The 19,759-nt window shown below is 33.4% G+C and overlaps 1 protein-coding gene across 1 annotated transcript in view; it reads right to left on the minus strand.

Annotated features, from left to right (window-relative positions):
• The window catches only part of pou1f1 (POU class 1 homeobox 1), a 38,379-nt gene extending 19,016 nt beyond the window's left edge, over nucleotides 1-19,363 (minus strand). Inside the window, exons 1-2 of the mRNA XM_061879917.1 lie at nucleotides 19,073-19,363; nucleotides 10,221-10,382 (exon numbers count right to left, since the gene is read on the minus strand). Of these exons, the coding sequence (XP_061735901.1) occupies nucleotides 10,221-10,382; nucleotides 19,073-19,214 (304 nt within the window). The 5' untranslated portion in view covers nucleotides 19,215-19,363. The remainder of the gene's footprint in view (nucleotides 1-10,220; nucleotides 10,383-19,072) is intronic.
• Between the last annotated feature and the right edge of the window lie 396 nt (nucleotides 19,364-19,759).

A 19,759-nucleotide genomic window follows, 5' to 3' on the forward strand; every position in this document is an offset into this window, starting at 1 on the left:
TTCGGAAAACCACTGTCAGTAACTACAGTCAGAAACTATATTTGTTAAGGGCAACGTAAAACTCTACTATGCAAAGCCACAGCCATTTATCAACAACACCCCAACATTTTTACTGTAAAAAAATACAGGTTTTTTATTCATAGTAAAAAAAAAAAAATGTACATTTTACACTAAAATTCTGGCAACTGAGATGCTTTTTTTTTACCATACAAACAGCGGTACTGTTTTTCCATTCACAGTAACAAACTAAATTTTCAGGTGAAATTATTGCAACTTACTTAATGCGTGAAAAAAAATTGTCGATCTGTTTAAGAACAACATTTCTCAACCAGCTCTTGCAAGGAATTTAGGGATTCCACCATCTACGGTCTGTAATATCATCAAAAGGTTCAGAAAATCTGGACAAATCAAAAAGCGACATCAGTGTGTAAAGGATATCACCACATTGATCAGGCACACTTTGGAAAACCACTGTCAGTAACTACAGTCAGGAACAATATTTGTTAAGGGCAACGTAAAACTCTACTTTGCAAAGCCACAGCCATTTATCAACAACACCCCAAATTTGTACTGAAAGATATACAGTTTTTTTTATTCATAATAAAAAAACAAATGTATATTTTACAGTAAAATTTTGGCAACTGCGATGCCTTTTTTTTTTTACCATACAAACAGCGGTACTGTTTTTCCATTGACAGCAACAAACACTAAATTTTAAGGTGAAATTATTGCAACTTACTTTAATGCGTGAGGAAATTGTCGAACAGTTTAAGAACAACATTTCTCAACCAGCTATTGCAAGGAATTTAGGGATTTCACCATCTACGGTCTGTAATATCATCAAAAAGTTCAGAGAATCTGGACAAATCAAAAAGCAACATCAGTGTGTAAATGATATCACCACATGGGTTCAGGAACACTTCAGAAAACCACTGTCAGTAACTACAGTCAGGAACTATATTTGTTAAGGGCAACGTAAAACTCTACTATGCAAAGCCACAGCCATTTATCAACAACACCCCAAATTTGTACTGTAAAATATAAAATGTTTTTATTCATAGTAAAAAAACAAATGTATATTTTGGACTAAAATTCTGGCAACTGACACGCCTTTTTTTTTTACCATACAAACAGCGGTACTGTTTTTCGATTCACAGTAACAAACACTACATTTTAAGGTGAAATTATTGCAAATTACTTTTAATGCTTGGGCAAATGGTCGAACAGTTTAAGAACAACATTTCTCAACCAGCTATTGCAAGGAATTTAGGGATTTCACCATCTACGGTCTGTAATATCATCAAAAGGTTCAGAAAATCTGGACAAATCAAAAAGCGACATCAGTGTGTAAAGGATATCACCACATTGATCAGGAACACTTTGGAAAACCACTGTCAGTAACTACAGTCAGGAACTATATTTGTTAAGGGCAACGTAAAACTCTACTATGCAAAGCCACAGCCATTTATCAACAACACCCCAAATTTATACTGTAAAAAATACAGGTTTTTTTATCCATAGTAAAAAAACAAATGTATATTTTAGACTAAAATTCTGGCAACCGACACGCCTTTTTTTTTTTACCATACAAACAGCGGTACTGTTTTTCGATTCACAGTAACAAACACTAAATTTTAAGGTGAAATTATTGCAACTTACTTTTAATGCTAGGGCAAATTGTCGAACAGTTTAAGAACAACATTTCTCAACCAGCTATTGCAAGGAATTTAGGGATTTCACCATCTACGGTCTGTAATATCATCAAAAGGTTCAGAAAATCTGGACAAATCAAAAAGCGACATCAGTGTGTGAAGGATATCACCACATTGATCAGGAACACTTTGGAAAACCACTGTCACAAACTACAGTCAGGAACTATATTTGTTAAGGGCAACGTAAAACTCTACTATGCAAAGCCACAGGCATTTATCAACAACACCCCAAATTTGGACTGTAAAAAATACAGGTTTTTTTATTCATAGTAAAAAAAAAAAATGTACATTTTTCAGTAAAATTCCGGCAACTGAGATGCCTTTTTTTTTTTTTACCATACAAACAGCGGTACTGTTTTTCCATTCACAGTAACAAACTAAATTTTAAGGTGAAATTATTGCAACTTATTTAATGCGTGTAAAAAATTGTTGAACAGTTTAAGAACCTTTTTTCAACCAGCTATCGCAAGGAATTTAGGGATTCCACCCTCTAATATCTGTAATATCACCAAAAGGTTCAGAAAATCTGGAGAAATCACTACACATAAGCAACGATATTACGGACCTTGGATCCCTCAGGCGGTACTGCATCAAAAAGCGACATCAGTATGTAAAGGATATCACCACATTGGCTCAGTAACACTTCAGAAAAACCACTGTCAGTGACTACAGTCGGTTGCTATATTTGTCAAGTGCAACGTAAAACTCTTCTATGCAAAGCCACAGCCATTTATCAACAACACCCAGAAACAATTGCACTATCATAACTAGTCATATGTTTTGATTTAATTTAATGTATTTATATTTTAAGAAATGTATGATAAATATACATGTTTTCCCAAAAATATTCACACAAATGAAATTGAAATTTAATTGTATTTAATGTATTTTTAAATGTATTTGTTTTTCATGCATTTATGTAGAGAGAATGTAGCACTGATGAATATTCCCTTTAAAAGTATTTACACAAATTTTAAGTACATTGGGGTAATTATTATTAATCATAATTTTAAAATTACATTATTTATTACAAATCATACATACATACATAATTAATTACAAAAAATATAAACACAAATGTATTTATATATATATATATATATATATATATATATATAAAATGTAGTGATAACCTTTTTGAAAATGTATATGATTGCACAATTGTATTATCACACTAAAAACAATTTTTTATGTGATATTTCATGTCATTATATATATTTTTTAAAAGTAACAAATATAGAAATAGCCTTTTTGAAAATGTATTTAATTGCCCTATTATATCATCACACAAAAATATTTTTTTATTAGAATTTTTTTCATGCATTGATGTGTAGAAAATGTAACAATGATGAATATTGATTGCATTTAAACAATAATTGCACAATTATATTATCACACTAGTAATATTTTTTAGAATGTATTTATAGTTAAAGTGTTTATATTTACAAAAAATCCCTCAATCATATATAATAATTAAATTGTGAACTAATTACGGATTTCATTATTTTATTAATCATTTATCAATACACTTAAATATTTAATGATGCCATTGACAAAATCATTAAAATAAATAATACATTCATTAGATTAGTTTTGGATGTGATGATGTATTCAATTCATGACACAAACATAATTATTCAAATGTGTTGATTAAATCCAAAATTAAATAATTAACTCGCAATTAACAAATAAATTGTGATTTATTCAAATTTTGACACCAGTAATTATCTACATACGTCATTCATTAAATCATGAAATAACATCAGTGCAATAATAGTGAGTGCTCCAAAAACATTGACACACATGTGGTTTCTCTTTCTTCTTCTTCTTCTTCTTCAGGTTTTGGCGCTCTCTACCTTCCAAATTTTTTACCCGATTCAAAGCGTTCCAACTTCAAACTGTTCAGCCTATTCGGGAATGGCGGGATTTCCATTGAAAAATTCCCAAAATTCCCAGATTTCCCAGAACTCCAAGTTTTCCGGGACATTTTTTTTCCCATTCAAAATGATTTGGCCATTTTTCAAACTTCCATTAAGATGTTTTTCAACCGATCCAAACCATTTCACCTGCAATATTTTCCACTCACCCTGGAATTTCAAACTATTATTTGTTCAAGTTATAAAAATTCCAGGACAAAAACCTTTTTTCTGGTGATTACTGCTTCCACATTTTTCAACCCACTTCATCGTCAAAACATTCCTCTTAATCAAGTCAAAAAACAAAGTTGTTTTTGAACTGGAAAAATTCCAGATTTTCCCGAAATTCCAGGAATTCCATTTCTCAATCCAACATGTTTCTACTTCAACATTTCTCGACTGATTTGAAAAATTCCAACAGCAACCATTTCAACTCATTCAGAAAATTTAAGTTTTTTTTGGGGGGGGGGGAAAAAAATCCAGCTTTTCCCCAAATTACCACATTTTAGGGAAATTCCCCATTGAAATCCATGGGACATTCTTCAAACTTCCACATTTTCACCCGATTCAAAGCGTTCCAACTTCAAACTCTTCAGCCTATTCGGAAATGGCGGGATTTCCATTGAAAAACTCAAAAAATTCCCAGATTTCCCAGAACTGCAAATTTTCCGGGACATTTTTTTTCCCATTCAAAATGATTTGGCCATTTTTCAAACTTCCATTAAGATGTTTTTCAACCGATCCAAACCATTCCACATTTTCCACTCACCCTGGAAATTCAAACTTATCATTTCTTCAAGTTATAAAAATTCCAGGACAAAACACTTTTTTCTGTCGACTACTGCTTCCACATTTTTCAACACACTTCATCGTCAAAACATTCAATCAAGTCAAAAAACTGAGTTGTTTTTGAACCGGAAAAATTCCCGATTTTCCCGAAATTCCAGGAATTCCATTTCTCAATCCAACATATTTCTACTACAACATTTCTCAACCGATTTAAAAATTCCAACAGCAACCATTTCAACTCATTCAGAACATTCAAGTGTGTTGCATTAAAAAAAAAAAATCCCTCTTTCCCCAAAATTCCCACATTTTGGGAAATTCCCCGTTGAAGTCCATGGGACATTCTTCAAACTTCCACATTTTTCACCCGATTCAAAGCGTTCCAACTTCAAACTTTTCAACCTATTTGGGAATGGCGGGCTTTCCCTTGAAAATTTCCCAAAATTCCCAGATTTCCCAGAACTCCAGGTTTTCCGGGACATTTTTTCCTATTCAAAAATGAATGAGCCTTTTTTTTTTCCAACTTCCACCATTTTCAAGTTTTTCAACCGATCCAAACCATTCCACTTTAAACATATTCCACTCATCCTGGAAATTTATACTATCATTTTTTTAAAGTTCAGAACAATCCAGGATTTTCCAGGATTCCTAATTTTCCAAAGCGCTATTTCCACTCTTTTTTCTGGTGACTACACCTTCCACATTTTTCAAAAGATTCATTTAATCAGGACAAAAAAAAAACAAAGTTGTTTTTTGAATGGGAAAAATTTCCCGGTTTTCCCTAAAATCCAGGAATTGCGTAATACCATTTCTCAATTAAAAATGTTACTACTTCAACATTTCTCGACCGATTTGAAAAATTCCAACAGCAACTCATTCAGAACATTCAAGTTTGTTTCCATTTTTTCAAAAAATTCAAGGTTTTTCCGAAATTCCCACATTTTGGGAAATTCCCATTGAAATGAACGGGACATTCTTCAAACTTCCACAACTCCCACATTTTTCACCCGATTCAAAGCATTCCAACTTCAAACTGTTCAGCCTATTTGGGAATGGCGGGCTTTCCCTTGAAAAATTCAAAACATTCCCAGATTTCCCAGAACTCGAGGTTTTCCAGGACATTTTTTCCCATTCAAAATGAATTGGCCATTTTTCAAACTTCCACCATTTCCACGTTTTTCAACCGATCCAAACCATTCCACCTTTCAACACTTTCCACTCACCCTGGAAATTCAAACTATCATTTTTTCAGGTAAAAAAAAAAAAATCCATGATTTTCCAGAATTTGTGGTATTCCAAAACCCTTTTTTTTGTCGACTACTCCTTCCACATTTTTCAACCCATTTCAACTGTTCCACCATCAAAACATTCCTCCTAAACAGGACAAAAAACAAAGCTGTTTTTTGAACTGGAAAAATTCCCGTAATTCCATTTCTCAATTCAACATGTCACTACTTCAACATTTCTCGACCGAAAATTCCAACAGCAACCATTTCAACTCATTCGGAACATTCAAGTTTGTTGCCAGTTTTTCCAAAATTTCTAGCTTTTCCCGAAATTCCCACATTTTGGGAAATTTCCCATTGAAATGAACGGGACATTCTTAAATTTCCACAACTCACACATTTTTCACCCGATTCAAAGCATTCCAACTTCAAACTGTTCAGCCTGTTCGAGAATGGCGGGCTTTTCCTTGAAAAATTCCAAAAATTCCCAGACTTCTCAGAATTTCAGGTTTTCTATGACATCTTTTCCCATTCAAAATGAATTGGCCATTTTTCAAACTTCCAACATTTCCACGTTTTTCAACCGATCCAAACCATTCCACCTTCAACATATTTCACTCACCCTGAAAATTCAAACTATCCATTTTTCGAGTAGAAAAAAATTCCAGAATTTTCCAGAATTCCAGGTTTTCCAAAACCCCTTTTTCTGTCGACTACTGCTTCCACATGTTTCAACCCACTTCAACCATTCTACTGTCAAAAAATTCCTCTTATATAGGACAATTTTTTTTTTTTTAACTGGACAAGATCCCGGTTTTCCCAAAATTCCAGGAATTCCATAACACCATTTCTCAATTCAACATGTCACTACTCCAACATTTTTCGACCGATTTGAAAAATTCCAAAAGCGACCATTTCAACTCATTCAGAACATTCAAGTTTGTTACTATTTTTTAAAAATTCCAGCTTTTCCCGAATATTCCACATTACGGGGAAATTCCCATTGAAATTAATAGTACATTCTTCAAACTTCCACAACTCTCACATTTCTCACCCATTCAAAGCATTCAAACTGTTCAGCCTATTTGGGAATGGCAGGCTTTCCCCTGAAAAATTCCAAAAATTCCCAGATTTCCCAGAACTCCAGGTTTTCCAGGAAATGTTTCACTATTCAAAATGAATTGGCCACTTTTCAAACTTCCACCATTTCCACATTTTTCAACCGAACCAAACCATTCCACCTTCACCACTTTCCCCTCACCCTGGAAATTGAAACTGTCATTTTTTTAGATTAAAAAAAAAATCCAGGATTTTCCAGAATTCCTGTTTTTCCAAAACCCTTTTTTCTGTCGACTACTGCTTCCACATGTTTCAACCCACTTTAACCATTCTACCGTCAAAAAATTCCTCTTAAACAGGACAAAAAAATAAAAGTTTTTTGAACTGGAACAATTCCCGATTTTCCCAAAACTCCAGGAATTCCATAACACCATTTCTCAATTCAACATGTCGCTACTCCAACATTTTTCGACCGATTTGAAAAATTCCAACAGCAACCATTTCAACTCATTCAGAACATTCAAGTTTGTTACCATTTTTTAAAAAATTCAAGGTTTTTTCGAAAGTTCCACATTCTGGGGAAATTCCCATTAAAATGAACGGGACATTCTTCAACTTCCACAACTCCCACATTTTTCACCCGATTCAAAGCGTTCCAACTTCAAGCTGTTCAGCCTATTTGGGAATGGTGGGCTTTCCCTTGAAAAATTCAAAAAAATTCCCAGATTTCCCAGAACTCCAGGTTTTCCAGGACATTTTTTCCCATTCAAAATGAATTGGCCATTTTTCAAACTTCCACCATTTCCACGTTTTTCAACCGATCCAAACCATTCCACCTTTCAACACTTTCCACTCACCCTGGAAATTCAAACTATCCTTTTTTCAGGTAAAAAAAAAAAAATTCCATGATTTTCCAGAATTTGTGGTTTTCGACTACTCCTTCCACATTTTTCAACCCACTTCAACTGTTCCACCATCAAAACATTCCTCCTAAACAGGACAAAAAACAAAGTTGTTTTTTGAACTGGAAAAATTCCCGATTTCCCCGAAATTCCAGTAATTCCATTTCTCAATTCAACATGTTACTACTTCAACATTTCTCGACCAATTTGAAAATTCCAACAGCAACCATTTCAACTCATTCAGAACATTCAAGTTTGCTGCCCGAAATTCCCACATTTTGGGAAACTCCCCATTGAAGTCAAAAAAAAAATTCCAGGATTTCGGTTCAATATCCGCATCGGAGAATCTTCTACTTCAACATCTTTTTAATCTAAGTAACTAATTACCATATTTATTAACACATGCAAGCATTTAATTCCGATAAAGTAATTATATCAAGAGAACTACTTAAAGCCTTTTTTTAAATTCTAACCATTTTACACTTAAAATATTTTAATAATCAAACTTTATTGTATGTATTAATTTATAACGAACAATGATAGACAACACCTTTTTGAAAAGTATATTTTCATGTAATGTAATTTCATATATTTATAAATTAAAAACAAATAATGATAATTAAATAACATTTTAAATGTATTTAATTGCACAATTATAATAACACGATATTATGTTTTTAAATAAATTTTTGTTTCATGCATAAAGATGTAGAAAATGTCACAAAATTGCCTTAAAAAACAATATTTACATAAATCAATTATCACACTAATGACATGTTTTGAATTTAATTATTTTGTTCTTATTTCTATTTAAAAAAAAAGATAAATATAACTTTTTTTAAACAAAAAAACTATAATTGTTTGATCACAATAATCACATATTTTTAATGAATTTACTTATATTTACAAAAAAATAATAATTTAGATAGCCTTTTTAAAAAATGGATTGAATTGTAATATTATAACCCTTTAACACTTAAAATATTTTAGTATACTTCAAGTAAGAAGTGACAATACGCTGAGTATACTACAAGTATGAAGTGAGAGTACACTGAGTATACTACAAGTATGAGGTGACAGTACACTGAGTATACTACAAGTATGAAGTGACAGTACACTGAGTATACTACAAGTATGAAGTGAGAGTACACTGAGTATACTACAAGTATGAAGTGAGAGTACACTGAGTATACTACAAGTGTGAGGTGACAGTACACTGAGTATACTACAAGTATGAAGTGACAGTACACTGAGTATACTACAAGTATGAAGTGAGAGTACACTGAGTATACTACAAGTATGAAGTGACAGTACACTGAGTATACTACAATTATGAAGTGAGAGTACACTGAGTATACTACAAGTATGAAGTGACAGTACACTGAGTATACTACAAGTATGAGGTGACAGACTGAGTATACTACAAGTATGAAGTGACAGTACACTGAGTATACTACAAGTATGAAGTGACAGTACACTGAGTATACTACAAGTGTGAGGTGACAGACTGAGTATACTACAAGTATGAAGTGACAGAACACTGAGTATACTACAAGTATGAAGTGAGAGTACACTGAGTATACTACAAGTATGAAGTGAGAGTACACTGAGTATACTACAAGTATGAAGTGAGAGTACACTGAGTATACTACAAGTATGAAGTGACAGTACACTGAGTATACTACAAGTATGAAGTGACAGTACACTGAGTATACTACAAGTATGAAGTGAAAGTACACTGAGAATACTACAAGTATGAAGTGAGAGTACACTGAGTATACTACAAGTATGAAGTGACAGTACATTGAGTATACTACAAGTATGAAGTGACAGTACACTGAGTATACTACAAGTATGAAGTGACAGTACACTGAGTATACTACAAGTATGAAGTGAGAGTACACTGAGTATACTACAAGTATGAAGTGACAGTACACTGAGTATACTACAAGTCTGAAGTGACAGTACACTGAGTATACTACAAGTATGAAGTGACAGTACACTGAGTATTCTACAAGTATGAAGGGACAGTACACTGAGTATACTACAAGTATGAAGTGACAGTACACTGAGTATACTACAAGTATGAAGTGAAAGTACACTGAGTATACTACAAGTATGAAGTGACAGTACACTGAGTATACTACAAGTATGAAGTGACAGTACACTGAGTATACTGCAAGTATGAAGTGACAGTACATTGAGTATACTGCAAGTATGAAGTGACAGTACATTGAGTATACTACAAGTATGAAGTGACAGTATACTGAGTATACTACAAGTATAAAGTGACAGTGCACTGAGTATACTACAAGTATGAAGTGACAGTACACTGAGTATACTACAAGTATGAAGTGACAGTACACTGAGTATACTACAAGTATGAAGGGACAGTACACTGAGTATACTACAAGTATGAAGTGACAGTACACTGAGTATACTACAAGTATGAAGGGACAGTACACTGAGTATACTACAAGTATGAAGTGACAGTACACTGAGTATACTACAAGTATGAAGGGACAGTACACTGAGTATACTACAAGTATGAAGTGACAGTACACTGAGTATACTACAAGTATGAAGTGACAAGGCCAGGGTGTGGGTGCGATACGGTACCTGCCATGATACCGTAGGCGGTCTGCTGGTTGCCGTAGTGACAGGGCGTGACGGGGTAGTGCAGGCTGGGGGGGGCGGAGCCAAGACTGTTTGCCAAGGACGAGGAGGCCAGTTGCATCTGAGGACGTTTGGCAGACTGACTGAGAGAAAGCCCAGAAGACACTGCAGGACACACACACACACACACACACCCACACACACACACACACACACACACACACACACACACACACACACACACACACACATTGTCATCACTAATGATCTTCGCTAAAAGCGTGCGGCGTGCGTCTTGTCCAATAAACAACATATCCCACAATGCATCACGACTCAGCTCAATTAAGTTCTTTGGGACCTTACTCCTTTAAACACACAATTGTGTGTTATCGTCTGAACAACACACTTGTGTGTTACTGCCTTAACAACACACGTGTATACTATTGTCTTAACAACACAAGTGTGTGTTATTGTTTTAAAAACACAAAGTTGTGTTATTGTCTTAACAACACACTTGTGTGTTACTGTCTTAACAACACAATTGTGTGTTATTGTCTTAACAACACACTTGTTTGTAATTGTCTCAACAACACAAATGTGTGTTATTGTCTTACCAAACTTGTGTGTTACTGTCTTAACAACACACTTGTATATTACCTTCTTAACAACACAATTGTGTGTTATTTTTTCAACAACACGATTGTTTGTTTTTGTCTGAACAACACAAGTATGTGTTGTCTTAACAACACAATTGTATTTTACAGTCTTAACAACACAATTGTGTATTAATGTCTTAACAACACAATTGTGTGTTATTGTCTTGACTACACATTTGCGTGTTACTGTCTTAATAACACAACCGTGTGTTATTGTCTTAACAACACATTTTTGTGTTACTGTCTTAACACAATTGGGTGCTATTGTCTTAACAACGAATTGGTGTGTTACTGTCTTAATAACACAACTGTGTGTTATTGTCTTAACAACACAATTGTGTGTTATAGTGTCTTAACAACGCATTTGTGTGTTACTGTCTTAATAACACAACCGTGTGTTATTGTCTTAACAACACGATTGTGTGTTACTTTCTTAATAACACAACTATGTGTTATTGTCTTAACAACACAATAGTGTGTTATTGTCTAAACAACACACTTGTTTGTAATTGTCTCAACAACACAAATGTGTTTTATTGTCTTACCAGACTTGTGTGTTACTGTCTTAACAACACACTTGTATATTACCTTCTTAACAACACAATTGTGTGTTATTGTCTTAACAACACAATTGTTTGTTTTTGTCTGAACAACACAAGTATGTGTCATTGTCTTAACAACACAATTGTATTTTACCGTCTTAAGAACACAATTGTGTATTAATGTCTTAACAACACAATTGTGTGTTATTGTCTAGACTACACATTTGTGTGTTACTGTCTTAATAACACAACCGTGTGTTATTGTCTTAACAACACATTTTTGTGTTACTGTCTTAACACAATTGGGTGTTATTGTCATAACAACGAATTGGTGTGTTACTGTCTTAATAAAACAACTGTGTGTTATTGTCTTAACAACACAATTGTGTGTTATATTGTCTTAACAACGCATTTGTGTGTTACTGTCTTAATAACACAACTGTGTGTTACTGTCTTAATAACACAACTGTGTGTTATTGTCTTAACAACACGATTGTTTGTTACTTTCTTAATAACACAACTATGTGTTATTGTCTTAACAACACAATAGTGTGTTATTGTCTTAGCAACACACTTGTTTGTAATTGTCTCAACAACACAACTGTGTGTTATTGTGTTAAAAACACATTTGTGTGTTACTGTCTTAACAACACACTTGTATATTACCTTCTTAACAACACAATTGTGTGTTATTTTTTCAACAACACAATTGTTTGTTTTTGTCTGAACAACACAAGTATGTGTCATTGTCTTAACAACACAATTGTATTTTACCGTCTTAACAACACAATTGTGTATTAATGTCTTAACAACACAATCGTGTGTTATTGTCTTGACTACACATTTGTGTGTTACTGTCTTAATAACACAACCGTGTGTTATTGTCCTAACAACACATTTTTGTGTTACTGTCCTAACACAATTGGGTGTTATTGTCTCAACAACGAATTGGTGTGTTACTGTCTTAATAACACAACTGTGTGTTATTGTCTTAACAACACGATTGTGTGTTACTGTCTTAATAACACAACTATGTGTTATTGTCTTAACAACACGATTGTGTGCTATAGTGTCTTAACAACGCATTTGTGTGTTACTGTCTTAATAACACAACTGTGTGTTATTGTGTTAAAAACACATTTGGGTGTCATTGTCTTAGTAACACAATTGTGTGTCAATTTCTTAAAAACACAATTGTGTGTTATTGTCTTAACAACACATTTGTGTTCCTGTCTTAACAACACAATTGGGTGTTATTTTCTTAACAACACAATTGTGTGTTATTTTCTTAACAACACAATTGTGTGTTATTTTCTTAACAACACAATTGTGTGTTATTGTCTTAACAACACAATTGTGCAAAATAACGATGCAAATTTATGTGAACGTCAGAAGACTCAAAAAGTCGACAAAAAATGACTCGCTTTGAACTGTGCGGCTTATAAAACGGTGCAGCTAATTTTCTGATGATACAATTGTGCGTTATTGTCTTAACAACACGATTGTGTGTTATTGTCTTAACTACCCAATTGTGTGTTATTGTCCTAACAACACACTTGTGTGTTATTGTCTTAAAAGCACAATCGTGTTGTATTGTCTTAACAACACAATTGTGTGTTCCTGCCTTAAAACACACTTGTAAATTACTGTCTTAACAACACAATTGTGTTATTGTCTTAAAAACACAATTTTGTTGTATTGTCTTAACAACACAATTGTGTGTTCCTGCCTTAAAACACGCTTGTGTATAACTGTCTTAATAACATAATTTTGTGTTATTGTCTTAAAAACACAATTATGTATTATTGTCCTGATTACACAATTGTGTTTTATTGTCTTAACAACACAATTGTGTGTTACTGCCTTAAAACAGTTATAAATTACTGTCTTAACAACACAATTGTGTTATTGTCTTAACAACACAATTGTGTGTTATTGTCTTAACAACACAATTGGGTATTATTTGATTAACAACACACTTGTGTGTTATTGTCTTAACAACACACTTGTATACAACTGTCTTAACAACACAATTGTGTGTTGTTGTTTTAATAACACAAGTGTGTTTTATTGTCTTATTCACACAATTTGGTGTTATTGTCATAATAACACAAATGTGTGTTATTGTCTTAACACACATTTGTGTGTGATTGTCTTAATAACACATTTGTGTTTTATTGTCTTATTAACATAATTGTGTGTTACTCTTTCAATTACACAATTCTGTGTTATTGTCTTTGCCCTGCGATGAGGTGGCGACTTGTCCAGGGTGTGCACCCCCTTCCGCCCGAATGCAGTTGAGATAGGCTCCAGCGACCCCAAAAGGGACAAGCGGTAGAAAATAGATGGATGGATTTATGTTTTATTGTCTTAATAACACAAAATTGTGTGTTACTGTCTTAACAACACAATTCTGTGTTACTATTTGAATCACACAATTGTGTGTTATCGTCTTAGCAACACAATTGTGCAAAATAACGATGCAAATCATATTTCAGTAAACATCAAAAGACTCAAAACGTGGACTAAAAATGACTCGCGTCAATTCCAAACTATAATATACTTTTTTCCTACACTTTGGTCTCTGCGGCTCATAAAATGGTGCAGCTAACTTTCTCATAAGACAATTGTTGTTCTTGTCTTAACAACACAATTGTGTGTTATTGTCTTAACAACCCAATTGTGTGTTACTCCATTAACAACACACTTGCGTTTTACTGCCTTAACAACACAGTTGTGTGTTATTGTCTTAAAAGCACAATCGTGTTGTATTGTCTGAACAACACAATTGTGTGTTCCTGCCTTAAAACACACTTGTATATAACTGTCTTAAAACATAATTGTGTGTTATTGTCTTAAAAACACAATTGTGTATTATTGTCTTAATAACACAATTTTGTTTTATTTTCCTTACAACACAATTGTGTGTTTCTGCCTTAAAACACACTTGTAAATTACTGTCTTAACAACACAATTGTGTTATTGTCTTGAAAACACAATTGTGTTGTATTGTCTTAACAACACACTTGTGTGTTCCTGCCTTAAAACACACTTGTATATAACTGTCTTGAAAAATAATTGTGTGTTATTGTCTTAAAAACACAATTGTGTATTATTGTCTTAACAACACACTTGTATATAACTGTGTTAACAACACAAATGTGTGTTATTGTTTTAATAACACAAGTGTGTTGTATTGTCTTATTCACACAATTTGGTGTTATTGTTTTAACACACATTTGTGTGTTATTGTCTTAACAACACACGTGTATACAACATTCTTAACAACACAATAGTGTGTTGTTGTTTTAATAACACAAGTGTGTTGCATTGTCTTATTCACACAATTTGGTGTTATTGTCTTAATAACACAATTGTGTTTCATTGTCTTAACAACACAATTGTGTGTTCCTGCCTTAAAACACACATGAATTTTACTGTCTTAAAATTGTGTTATTGTCTTAAAAACACAATAGTGTATTATTGTCCTAATAACACAATTCTGTTTTATTGTCTTAACAACACAATTGTGTGTTTCTGCCTTAACAACACAATCGGGTGTTACTGCCTTAAAACACACTTGTAAATTACTGTCTTAACAACACAATGGTGTTTTATTGTCTTAACAACACAATTTTGTGTTATTGTCTTAACAACACAATTGTGTGTTATCGTCTTAACAACACAATTGTGCAAAATAACGATGCAAATCATATTTAAGTAAACGTCATAAGACTCAAAACGTGGACTAAAAATGACTCGCGTCAATTCCAAACTATAATATACTTTTTTCCTACACTTTGATCTCTGCGGCTTATAAAATGGTGCAGCTAACTTTCTCATGAGACAATTGTTGTTCTTGTCTTAAAACACACTTGTATATAACTGTTTTAAAACATAATTGTGTGTTATTGTCTTAAAAACACAATTGTGTATTATTGTTTTAATAACACTATTTTGTTTTATTTTCTTAACAACACAATTGTGTGTTCCTGCCTTAAAACACACTTGTAAATTACTGTCTTAAGAACCCAATTGTGTTATTGTCTTAAAAACACAATTGTGTATTATTGTCTTAATAACACAATTGTGTTTTATTGTCTTAACAACACACTTGTGTGTTACTGCCTTAAAACACACTTGTAAATTACTGTCTTAACAACACAATTATGTTATTGTCTTAACAACAGAATTTTGTGTTATTGTCTTAACAACACAATTGGGTAGTATTGGATTAACAACACACTTGTGTGTTATTGTCTTAACAACACAATTGTGTTATTGTCTTAACAACACAATTTTGTGTTATTGTCTTAACCACACACTTGTATATAACTGTCTTAACAACACAATTGTTTGTTATTGTCTTAACAACACAATTGTGTTATTGTCTTAACCACACAATTGGGTATTATTGGATAAACAACACACTTGTGTGTTATTGTCTTAACAACACACTTGTATGTAACTGTCTTAACAACACAATTGTTTGTTATTGTCTTAACAACACAATTGTGTTATTGTCTTAACAACACAATTTTGTGTTATTGTCTTAACAACACAATTGGGTATTATTGGATTAACAACACACTTGTGTGTTATTGTCTTGACAACACACTTGTATATAACTGTCTTAACAACACAATTTTGTGTTATTGTCTTAACAACACAATTGGGTATTATTGGATTAACAACACACTTGTGTGTTATTGTCTTAACAACACACTTGTATATAACTGTCTTAACAACACAATTGTTTGTTATTGTCTTAACAACACAATTTTGTGTTATTGTCTTAACAACACACTTGTGTGTTATTGTCTTAACAACACAATTGTTTGTTATTGTCTTAACAACACAATTGTGTTATAGTCTTAACAACACAATTGGGTGTTATTGGATTAACAACACACTTTTGTGTTATTGTCTTAACAACACACTTGTATATAACTGTCTTAACAACACAATTGTTTGTTATTGTCTTAACAACACAATTTTGTGTTATTGTCTTAACAACACACTTGTGTGTTATTGTCTTAACAACACAATCGTTTGTTATTGTCTTAACAACACAATTGTGTTATTGTCTTAACAACACAATTGGGTTTTATTGGATTAACAACACACTTGTGTGTTATTGTCTTAACAACACACTTGTATACAACTGTCTTAACAACACACTTGTTTGTTATTGTCTTAACAACACAATTGTGTTATTGTCTTAACAACACAATTGGGTATTATTGGATTAACAACACACTTGTGTGTTATTGTCTTAACAACACAATTGTTTGTTATTGTCTTAACAACACAATTTTGTGTTATTGTCTTAACAACACAATTGGGTATTATTGGATTAACAACACACTTGTGTGTTATTTTCTTAACAGCACAATTGTGTTATTGTCTTAACAACACAATTTTGTGTTATTGTCTTAACAACACAATTGTGTGTTCCTGCCTTAAAACACACTTGTAAATTACTGTCTTAACAACACAATTGTGTTATTGTCTTAAAAACACAATCGTGTTGTATTGTCTTAACAACACAATTGTGTGTTCCTGCCTTAACAACACACTTGTATATAACTGTCTTAAAACATAATTGTGTGTTATAGTCTTAAAAACACAATTGTGTATTATTGTCTTAATAACACAATTTTGTTTTATTTTCTTAACAACACAATTGTGTGTTTCTGCCTCAAGACACACTTGTAAATTACTGTCTTAACAACACAATTGTGTATTATTGTCTTAATAACACAATTGTGTTTTATTGTCTTAACAACACAATTGTGTGTTCCTGCCTTAAACACACTTGTAAATGACTGTCTTAACAACACAATTGTGTTATTGTCTTAAAAACACAATTGTGTATTATTGTCTTAATAACACAATTGTGTTTTATTGTCTTAACAACACAATTGTGTGTTCCTGCCTTAAAACACACTTGTAAATTACTGTCTTAACAACACAATTGTGTTATTGACTTAAAAACACAATTGTGTATTATTTTCTTAATAACACAATTGTGTTTTATTGTCTTAACAACACACTTGTGTGTTACTGCCTTAAAACACACTTGTAAATTACTGTCTTAACAACACAATTGTGTTATTGTCTTAAAAACACAATTGTGTATTATTGTCTTAATAACACAATTGCGTTTTATTGTCTTAACAACACAATTGTGTGTTCCTGCCTTAAAACACACTTGTAAATTATTGTCTTAACAACACAATTGTGTTATTGTCTTAACAACACAATTTTGTGTTATTGTCTTAACAACACAATTGTGTAGTATTGGATTAACAACACACTTGTGTGTTATTGTCTTAACAACACAATTGTGTTATTGTCTTAACAACACAATTTTGTGTTATTGTCTTAACAACACAATTGTGTTATTGTCTTAACCAAACAATTGGGTGTTATTGTCTCAACAACAAAATTGTGTTATTGTCTTAACCACACAATTGGGTAGTATTGGATTAACAACACACTTGTGTGTTATTGTCTTAACAACACAATTGTGTTATTGTTTTAACAACACAATTTTGTGTTATTGTCTTAACAACACAATTGTGTTATTGTCTTAACCACACAATTGGGTAGTATTGGATTAACAACACAATGTTGTGTTATTGTCTTAACAACACAATTGGGTAGTATTGGATTAACAACACACTTGTGTGTTATTGTCTTAACAACACACTTGTATATAACTGTTTTAACAACACAATTGTTTGTTATTGTCTTAACAACACAATTGTGTTATTGTTTTAACAACACAATTTTGTGTTATTGTCTTAACAACACAATTGTGTTATTGTCTTAACCACACAATTGGGTAGTATTGGATTAACAACACAATGTTGTGTTATTGTCTTAACAACACAATTGGGTAGTATTGGATTAACAACACACTTGTGTGTTACTGCCTTAACAACACACTTGTAAATTACTGTCTTAACAACACAACTGTGTTATTGTCTTAACAACACAATTGGGTAGTATTGGATTAACAACACATTTGTGTGTTATTGTCTTAACAACACAATTGTTTATTATTGTCTTAACAACACAATTGTTTGTTATTGTCTTAACAACACAATTGTTTGTTATTGTCTTAACAACACATTTTTGTGTTATTGTCTTAACAACACAATTGGGTATTATTGGATTAACAACACACTTGTGTGTTATTGTCTTAACAAGACAATTGTGTTATTGTCTTAACAACACTATTTTGTGTTATTATCTTAACAACACAATCGGGTATTATTGGATTAACAACACACTTGTGTGTTATTTTCTTAACAACACAATTGTGTGTTACTGTCTTAACAACACAATTGTGTGTTACTATTTGAATCACACTATTGTGTTTTATCGTCTTAGCAACACAATTGTGCAAAATAACGATGCAAATCATATTTAAGTAAACGTCAAAAGACTCAAAACGTGGACTAAAAATGACTCGCGTCAATTCCAAACTATAATATACTTTTTTCCTACACTTTGATCTCTGCGGCTTATAAAATGGTGCAGCTAACTTTCTCATAAGACAATTGTTGTTCTTGTCTTAACAACACAATTGTGTTGTTATTGTGGTGACAATTACACACAGCAGGACTCGGCAGTCAGGTGTGCTCACCTGCAGACACCATGCTGTGTCCGTGGGAGGTGCTGGCCAGGCCGTCGCTGGCCGGGCATGGAGTGTGGTGCATGAAGACGGGCAGAGACAGGTCGGCCGCCAGGGGCGAGAAGGAGTCGCCACAGAAGGTCTGAGAAGACATCGGGCGGCCTGAACGGAACCTTCCAGGTTCTCCAAGTCCTCCAGGTTCTCCAGGTTCTCCAGGTTCTCGGTCACTGGATCTTTCCTCCCGTCCTCTCCTTCAAAACAGGACTCCACTTTTATCCCAGCGGACTTGCAGCGACATCTCGGCTCCCTCAGGTGAGTCTCAGCATCCTGGGCTCCTGCAGGTATTTAAACCCCGCCCCCCCGGCCCCACCCACCAATCCCACGCTGCCGCTCTTATTTCCTGTCCTCCCGTCCCTAAATCCAGGATTAAGGCGAGGAGCGCCTGGGAAACCCGAGCCGGCCGCATCTCTGGACCCGGATTAAAAGCTTCAGCAGGGACCGCCTCGGACAGCGGGTGCAAAAAAAAAAACGGTTTGCACGTGCTAATGTGCCGGCGTCAGGTTGCCGGGGCAAAACTCGTACGAAATCTCGCAATCTGCGGGAACCCGACTGAAAAGTCAGAGCAAGCAAAATAAGGATGCACATTTTTTTTTTAGTGAACGTCAAAAGACTTAAAACGTGGACTAAAAATTACTTGCC

The sequence above is a fragment of the Nerophis ophidion genome, linkage group LG19 (assembly GCF_033978795.1).
Source record: "Nerophis ophidion isolate RoL-2023_Sa linkage group LG19, RoL_Noph_v1.0, whole genome shotgun sequence".
In the NCBI taxonomy this organism is placed as follows: Eukaryota; Metazoa; Chordata; class Actinopteri; order Syngnathiformes; family Syngnathidae; genus Nerophis; species Nerophis ophidion.